This window comes from Phasianus colchicus, chromosome 7 (genome assembly GCF_987193195.1).
Source record: "Phasianus colchicus chromosome 7, bPhaCol1.hap1.1, whole genome shotgun sequence".
Taxonomy (NCBI): Eukaryota; Metazoa; Chordata; class Aves; order Galliformes; family Phasianidae; genus Phasianus; species Phasianus colchicus.
Genome location: NC_143442.1, coordinates 19416143 through 19424999, shown reverse-complemented (window position 1 = coordinate 19424999; position 8857 = coordinate 19416143). Strand labels below are relative to the sequence as shown.

The window sequence follows — 8857 nt, the reverse complement described above, 5'->3', positions numbered from 1 at the left end:
AGCCGGGCGGGCTCCCGCTCGAGCCCGCCGGGTCCCGGCCGGCACCGCTCGCTCTGCCGCGGCGTTTCGAGGCGCAGCGGCGGGCCGGCCGCCGGGGAGAGCCCGCCGGGCGGGGCGGGGCGGGGCCGGGCGCTGCCTCCCACGGCGCTGCGCCGAGGCGGCGGCGCGGCGGGGGGGCAGAGGCGCGCGGCTCCTCCTCCCGCTCGCCGGCGCAGCATGGCGGTCAAGGTGACTCCTCCGTCGTCGGGCGCGGGAGGAGGCGGGCGGCCGCTCCGCCTGGCCGCGGGGCCCCGGGGGGATGCGGGAGGAAGGCGGCGGTGGCGGGGCGGCCGCGGGGAACGGGCAGCGCTGCCGGCACTGCCTCCGCCTGCCGAGGGGAAGCGGCGCGGGCCGAGGCCGTTATTCGGCGCGTGCGGGACGGAGCGGTCCGGGCCCGGAGCTCCGCATCCCGAGGGGCGGCTGTCGGCGGCACCCGGCTGACCGGACGGGCGGCGGTGATCCGGAACGTCGTGTTTGAGTCCGCTTATCGGTTAGATAAGAGAGCCGATACCGCCGCCCTTATCGCGCGAATTGAGTTTCGCTCCTGAGTCGTGTCTGTGGCACAGCTGGTGAAGCGTTACCTTACTTTTATTTGCAGGTGCCTTCCACCAAAAGAGCAGATCCTGCCGAACTACGAAGTATCTTTTTGCAGGTAAATGGGCGCGTCTGGTGCTCCTCGGCCGGCAGACTTGTGTTTTCAGCTGTTTGTCACAGCAGCGTCTGTGTGTTGGTGATGGGACAAACTCGGTTGTGTGGACAGAAGCTGACGTTGCACGCAGGGTAGGGGGCCTCAGGCACTGAGGGGAGCCGCTGCTGTGCGGGTTGTGGTTGGCCCTCCGGCATCATAGCCTTACAGCGTTTTCTGAAGTCTTTTCTAAATTCCTGTGACAGAAATGATTGCAATTGTAACCAAGACCATTACTTTAATAGCACACTTCTGCACTGTTCTGACCTCTATGGCTGTGTGGCTTGTCTGTAAGCTTCAGCCGTGATCCTTCTGCAAATGGATGGACTGTTGGCAATGTTTTTAGAATCTTGAATTATTTTTGTTAGGATTGATGTATTTTATAGTATTACCTCTCACATAGGGCATTAGAATTACTCTATCTGAATAATGGTGTTGTTTTATCCACTCCTCTTAGTTACAGTGAACCATCAATCTGAAAAGAAAAGCCAATCAATCCTGTTACTTTTGAGAAGGTTGAAATAGGTGAAAATCACAACAGTATCCTTTTTATTTCCTGTTGAATATTGCACGCTACATTCAAGAAGTTTTACTCTGTAGAGAAGGAAATAATATATAAATAAGTATTACTACTGTGTTCAGTTTGGGCCCCTCACAACACAAAAGATATTGAGGCCCTGCAGCATGTCCAGAGTAGGACAGTGAAGCAATGGAAGGTTTGGAACAGAAGTGTATGGGGAGCAGCTGAGGGAATTGGGATTGTTCAGTCTGGAGAAGAGGAGGCTCAGGGGAAACCTTGTCACTCTCTACAATGATCTGAAAGGAGTTTGTCATGAGTGGGGATCGGCCTCTTCTCCCAGCTAACAGTGATAGGAGCAGAAGGAATGGCCTGAAGTTGTGCTAGGGGAGGCACAGGTTGGGTATTAGGAAAAATTTCTTGTCAGAAGGAGTGGTGAGGTTTTGGAATGGGCAGCCCAGACAGGCAGTGGAGTCACTGTCCCTGGAAATGTTCAAGAAGAGTAGATGTGGCACTTGGGAATGTGGGTTAGTGGACATGGTGGTGATGGGTTGATGGTTGGTCTAGATTATTGTAGTGGTCTTTTTCAACTTTAATGATTCCATCATTCTGTAAATAATGAATTCTGTTATGGCATCTCTGACATGTAGCTTTTGGTCCTACCTTATTATCTAATAAGTAGTAAGTAGATGAAGAGACCTTTTTGCCTGAGAGAGATATCATGTTTCAGCCATCATTTGGTGGGATCTTTGCTCTGTAGAATGGATTATTCTGACAAAGTTGTTTGAGTGCTAAAATTTAGATTTTTGGAGTCAAACCACGAAAGCCTAAATGTTAGTTTCAAGTTAGTCTATCACAGATTCATTTCTTGTTCATAAGACATCTAGGTTTTTTTTAATACAAGGAATACAGAAACAGTATAAAAGTGTGTGCTTCTGGAACATCCCATTGCTCTTTTGTAGACTTTTTCAAGAAAGATAATTCTGCATGTTGCATTGCAAAAAACCCAAGAATTATGGTGTGAAAATACTCTAACTTGGAAAAGTAGACTCAGTATGAATCTTCTGGTCAATAGATGTACTTGCTTCTGGAAATAAGTGTTTGATGTCCTTGACATTGGTCATACATGAAAAGGTAGAGAGGAGCTTAATCTTGAAATTGTTGATATGACAGTGTCTGTTTCATTGACCTAAAAAGCAAATACTCTACAGGTTGATGCCCTCAGGAGTCAAAAGTGCAAAAAGCTCTCATCTCCCCTTGAGTGCCTGAGGATTGTATTAAAAAACAAAAGACAAGTTACTCAGACACACAGTTGCATGGGAAGAGTTTATATATTTTTGGGGAAATGGGCTATAGAATTATAGAATTGATTCTAATTGAAGATGATATTATATTCTTACTTTGATAGATACCAAGCAAACTTAGTTGCAAACATTAAAAAAATCTGAAGAGAACTCAGTCTTTCCAAGACTCAGCTGTAGAGTCTGGTTATGAAATACTCTTAGTGCTGCACACTTCAAGGGTCAGATATGTTGTGCTCTTTCCTGAGGGTGCAGGCCTGTTCTGTCAGCTTCAGTTAAAGGGCGTGCATTCCTTCTAAATTTGTCTTCCCTTGGAAATGGATGCAAGGGAAGATGGGAACTCTGGGTCCCTTCGTCATTAACCTTCTTCTAAGAATAAGAGAACGTACTTAAATTTCCTTCTATTCATACATGTCCTCCAATACAATAATGCCAACTCCTCTGTCAAAGTTTAAGGTATATATTAACGGATGCTTGACTTTTACCTTTCTCTTAGAATTTCTGAAACATGCTTTGTATTTTATTTTAAACCATTAAAAATTTAAAGCTTCACTTGTATGAGCTGGATGTTATGCTGTTATTTCTATATAATCCATTCCCTAGCTGTAGAATGCAGTTAAAATGTCACATGTATACACCATCAAATAAATCACCTCTTAGATTGACTAACCATCGACTTCAGTGACAACCATAACAGAAGAAAGTCAAATCAGTGAAGGATCAAAGACTTGCATCAAATGACAGTTAAGAGATATCTTAGCGAGCCTTCATTCTTTTTCCTTAAGCAAGATACAGTCAACCCTGAGGAAAGATAGCTGAATTATTCTCTGTCGGCTGAATGTAAATGAAACCTGTTCAGCAAAGTGGAGAAATAATCATGATAACATTTTCAAATTTTCATACAGGAAACATTCCCCTCACCTCCCTTAAAGATGTCCTGAATGCTCAGAACTGAGACTAATCATACTAAAAATAATATATTGAGAATACTACAGGACTCTTTTGTTTTGGAACTTCTTTCTCTTCTGCCCTATTAGAATTGTTGGGAGAGAAATCCCTTTAAACTGAAAGCTAACTGATTTTTCAAACTATGCATCACTTCTAGAAGTGTGGTGCTACCTCATACTATGTGGTACAAATAGAGTTTTTGTGTGTTTGTATTTTGTGATGAGGTTTACAAAAAGGTCATGCAAACTCGCCATGTGCTTGAGGCAGTCTATAAATGTACAGTAAGATTAAAAAAAAATAAACAGTAATCTAATTCAAGCCTGAGGAAAAGAGAAAAGTAGTGTGTCATATTTTATATGCAAATTAAAGTTAACAATTGCCTTGACTAATTGCAAAAGATATGTAAGCTGTATGGTGAAAGTGTCACTTGAGGACAGATTTTGTAAATACGTGCCAAAAGGGAATAGCCTAGCTACTTTGTCAGGCCTTAATTTATTGGCTTCTGGCCAGGCTCTTTCCAAATACCATGACCTTCTCCTGTGGAGCTGAATGTAGCTGTCCTTTGATTATTTTAGTCTCAAAATTTTTAACAAAATTTCCCATACACCTAACTCTAACAATTCATTATGTGTGATATACTCAGATAGGTTGGTGCCTGAATTTAAAAAGACAATGGCATTTGCATTTTTTATTATCTTTGTAACACCCTCAATTGTCACGCAGTTGAATTCTGTTGTCCTTAAGGATGTGTTCAATGCTCTTTGTATTCTGTGGTCCTTTGTTTATAAAACTTCATTCAGATTACGTGTGTTGCAGCAGAGTTGTACTTCATAACGTGCTTTTTAGTCATATCAATATAAGGCTGTATGGGAACTGCTGAATCACGGCCTGAACCTCTGATTGACCACCTGAGCCAAGCAATGAGTCAGCCATGGGAGCACAGGTGAAGGCAATTCAGCTGTGCTGCCGGAAGGGGTGGAGCCTGGCTGCACCTCTCCTAGATCCCATTTAAGTGCTGACTGCCACTGAGGAATCTCTTTCTGGAGATTGCTCCTTGTGGAGAGCATTGTGAGCCTATAACATTGGTGAGCATTTTCTATTATCCTCCTGTTGCAATAATCTTACTTAGCTTAACTTTTCTGGATTTAACTTTTCTGGATATTTCTTAGTTATAACATCTGTATATTCACTTCTTATATGAAGAATGAGAAGAGAACCTTTCCAAGCTGTTACAGTGAAGCCACGCTTTCATCACGTCATCGTGTCAGCAGCAGCGCTGAATTGCAGGATTTCTGTCTGTTGCTCTGTGTTCCTGTTTTGTGGAAATCATTTGCATTAATTTGAAATCATTTACTGTAGTCTTGTGAAAATCTCTTATAACAACTACATGGTGTAATAGAGATGAGGAGTTGTGGAAGAGATGTGGGAAGCTAAGGGAGATGCCTGAGGGGATGTTGATGCTGATACTCTATGCTGAAACAGCATCCTAGCAGAATGTGGTAAAAGGAGCACATGAGACAGAAGTGATCTCCTTTATCCTAACAGAATGTTACAGCTTACCAGATATGTTGTATAGGTGGCATTGTCGTTCCTGGCAGGAGCCCTTTTTTGTTACTCTTTCACAAAAACCTGTCTCATCTGACTCAAGGTGTAACAGTATGTAGTGGAAACGTTGCATATGATGGATAAGGTCTTAGATTGAAGTTCAGGTTTCCTCACGCAAATGTTGCGCTATACCTGAGGGGAATGGAGAAGGCATTGTCTTTTCTGCAGAGAACTCAGGCTGACATCTTCCAATGGCAGGAACCTAGGAATGTGTACTGCATTTGTACAAATGAACTGAAAGCCAGTACTTCCATTTCATGTCAATATTCTCATGAAACAGCTGTGAAATTTTGTAACTTATTGTTTCTCTGAAGGAGCACGTTTCTATGAGTATGTGTGAAGACTTACATTCTGTATATAAGTGGACTGACTGTACAGGAGAAGATGGATTTAAAGCTATTAAATAAACTTGCTTACGGGTTTTGTGAGCAAATATACTTAGAAAAATTCAGTCAGTAAAATGCATTTGATTAGAGTAAGTTAGTGAACTAGGGATCTTTTATGAACTACTTTTCTATGTTATAGTGTGCAGATGTTTAATCTTACAATCCGAAGACTTAAGTTTTATATCTAAGTTTATTGTTATATCATAAATAGAAAAGAAAACTTTGCATCTGTTCTGACACTTTGAATCAATTTTTATACATGATCAGTGAATTTTTTGTTTAAGTGAGAAATGCCAAAGCTGTTCATTTCTGGACAAACATAAATCTGAAAAACTATTTCTCACAAAAGGAGAAAACAGTTTGATAAGTATGTACAGTAATTATGAGTGATTAGGGTCAATTAATTAGAAGATATCTTGTACTAGAAACTTTGAGAGGAAGTTTGTGCTGTGTTTTCACAGTGCAACTGCAATTGAAAAGCTGTAGTTGTAAATTTGTGCAATTATCTGATCATTTATGAAAATGCATGATTGTCTTTTTCTTTCCTAGGAGATAGTGGTCATGATGTGGATACATTATTCCACAGGAACAACATGGACAACTAGTATTGCAATGCAATTTCATGTTTTAACCATATCCTTTAATTTCAGAGCAGTTGCATGCAGTTGCACTATTTGAGTGATATTCAGTAAAGATGCTGATTTGGTAATCAGTGATAATTAATGTCTAAATGGATTAATTGTTATGTGGTTTTGTTTTTTGCTATCTCTCTAGTATGCCAGTGTTGAGAAAGATGGAGAGCGTTACATGACCCCAGAAGATTTTGTGCAGAAATACCTAGGACTTTATACAGATCCACATTACAATCCTAAAACAGTACAGCTGTTGGCTGGAGTGGCAGATCAAACTAAAGATGGGTGAGAATTTTGTTTTCCATTACAAGGCTGTAATGTGTTGGTAAATGTTTCTTTGGTAATTGCATTTTCCAGAATGCACTATTGATTTTATTATTCTTCAAGCTTAATTAGATAACCTTTTTTTTTCTGAAGTGCAGTAGACTACATTTGTGAAACTTGAGGAAAAAGAGACAGTGATTAACAGTGTAGAGTTCACTTCTAAAGGAGATATGGTAATTACTGCAAATGCAGAGGAAGATACACTGTAATGCAGTTTAATGCAGTGTGACTGCTTTGCAAAAGTTTTTTGTGTACTCACATCCATGACTGGATACTAAGAGTCCTTAGTATGCACAATTAAACATGGAAATGTGGAAAATGAAGCAATTCATATCAGACAACTGAGGACTTTTTTTAGTGTTCTGGCTATTAGGAAGGACACTAATGAGTATATGAAGCAAGAAGGTGTTTGCCTAATCCAGGTGAGGTCACACCACATACAGCTTTTCTGGCATTGCTTATAGGTGGTATTATTTGCTTTTAGACTTCTTTCTGAAACTAACATATAAAATGTCCATTCCAGTGAGGTGGTACTATAACCTATTTGTCTTCAAAGAGGAATTTTCTTTTGCTGTGTGCAAGCATGGGCATTTTTTTAAGTGAAGAGATCAAGATGAATCAGAGAAGTCAAAACTGCAGAAAGAAGGGGGTGCATTATAGAGAAGAGATAGAAAGCTGCAGTTAAAATAAAATGTGTAAATAGATGTCATTTATATTCATTTGAAAGTCCCTTAACTTCCTTGGTTTTATGAGTCTGAACCAGACCCTTGACATCACTTAAATGTTTTTGTTTTTCTATATTTTGTTTAAGAACATTTTGTAGTTTGCACAGCATCCTGAGCAGCTTGCACAGTGTCTGTGCTTTACAAATGGAATTTTATATGCTGCATGCATTTTATAGTAAATGACAAATCTCCTGTTTGATGTAATGTTACATGATAGCTTCCAAAAATAAAATTGCAGCATTTTGATAATAACTGTAATATATATGTGTCTGATAAATCCAAATAACTTGTCTCACTGCTTGTAATACGTGGCAGTAGTTTGTTGTTTCAGATTGAAAATGCACAGATTAAAAATGTACACATCTGTTGAAATAATAGTCCAACTGATGACTGCTAAACCAACATGTTGAGTACCTTGTTTCTCTGAAACCTGTTGTCTTTTAGGGTGTGCGTTTCTTCAGAAAACGTTACATAAAAGGACCTTTCTTACAGTAACAAGTCCAGTAATTTTTTTTTATCGCTACAACAGAACTTGACAATAAGACATCGTTGTTTTTGTTGTTGTTCTTTCTGTGAATATAAGCTTTTCTTAGGTGCCTTTTTTTAGTCTGGGTAATGTTGGAAGTGAGGTTATCAGATATGGGTAAGTGTGCTCCATCTACTTCTTTGTGGAAACATTGAACTTACACCTGTTGATACTTGGCTGAAATGTATTCTCTTTAGTGTTTTAAGCTGTATTTCTCTACTCATTAATTCATGTGAAGAGTGCTATCCCCACCTCATCATTGGTTTACTTATTTTTGCATTTGCATTATTCCTTTTATAGTTAGCTGAAATATGCCAAAATCCTGCATCATCAGTACAAAGAATTTAATCTGTAGCATTAATAGTTATCGTAGTCTTCTGCTGAATTCCATTAATATATTACATCCTTCCAAGGTCTTAAAAATTAAATTGTAAAGTTCAAAGAAGTATCACTATTCTTATTCTGTACAGACATTTGCAAATCAAAAGATGGCCCAAGGTCACGCAGCAAGTAATTGAGAAGCTTTGGTCCCATTATGAAATTTCATTCCTGTATCGGTTTTCAAAATCTGCCAGGCTTGCCTGATGAGGTCTAATTTAGAGTTGTCTGTTATCTGTTAAATGCAGTGGAATTTCACTGATGCTGCTATTAAGCATTCCTGTATCACAGATTGCTGGCATTACTTTTAAAATTAGGATTAGGGTACATATCCTTTATTAATAATGTATTCATATATGAATGTGTCAAAACCACCTTCTCAGTTACAGAAGTTCTATCTGATATTGTAGATATTCAGGTTTTAAAATAAAAAAATTTTCTTCTGCCTTCAAACCTACACAATTTCAGTAGTCGTTTCAGATTCTACATTTCAGTTGGTTGTTTCTGGCTACTCTGCCTATCAGCATATCATTCTTAGAGTTTGAAAGTGTGTTCTTCAGTGAACTCCTGAAGGAAGAGCCAATGTTTCACTTCATGGACAGTCACAGCAATGATATATGTTATGTCCAAAAGCTGTGTTGTGTGGATAAAGAACAAAAAGTTGTAGTAGGAAACAAGGAAAGACAGAATAACTGTAAGCGTGTGGCTTACTTTGTGTGCTTTTGGAGAGTCACAGTGCAGAAGAAATATGAGGAATGGAAGTTTAAAAAACAATGCCAATAAAATGAGAG

At 39.8% G+C, this 8857-nt stretch overlaps 1 protein-coding gene across 6 annotated transcripts in view; it reads left to right on the top strand.

The window, feature by feature from the left end:
* The window catches only part of SLC25A12 (solute carrier family 25 member 12), a 49662-nt gene that overhangs the window by 631 nt on the left and 40174 nt on the right, over positions 1-8857 (top strand). For 3 of the 6 annotated variants that reach the window (XR_004167787.2, XR_004167786.2, XM_031599476.2), the window contains exons 1-3: positions 125-228; positions 638-691; positions 6256-6398. Coding sequence is in view for 4 of the 6 variants with exons in the window: in XM_031599476.2 (XP_031455336.2) it covers positions 217-228; positions 638-691; positions 6256-6398 (209 nt within the window). In the remaining 2 variants the exon portion in view is untranslated. Of the gene's footprint in view, positions 1-124; positions 229-266; positions 530-637; positions 692-6255; positions 6399-8857 lie in introns of those variants that run through there. The other 3 variants (XM_090144021.1, XM_090144020.1, XM_031599477.2) reach the window with 2 other exon arrangements.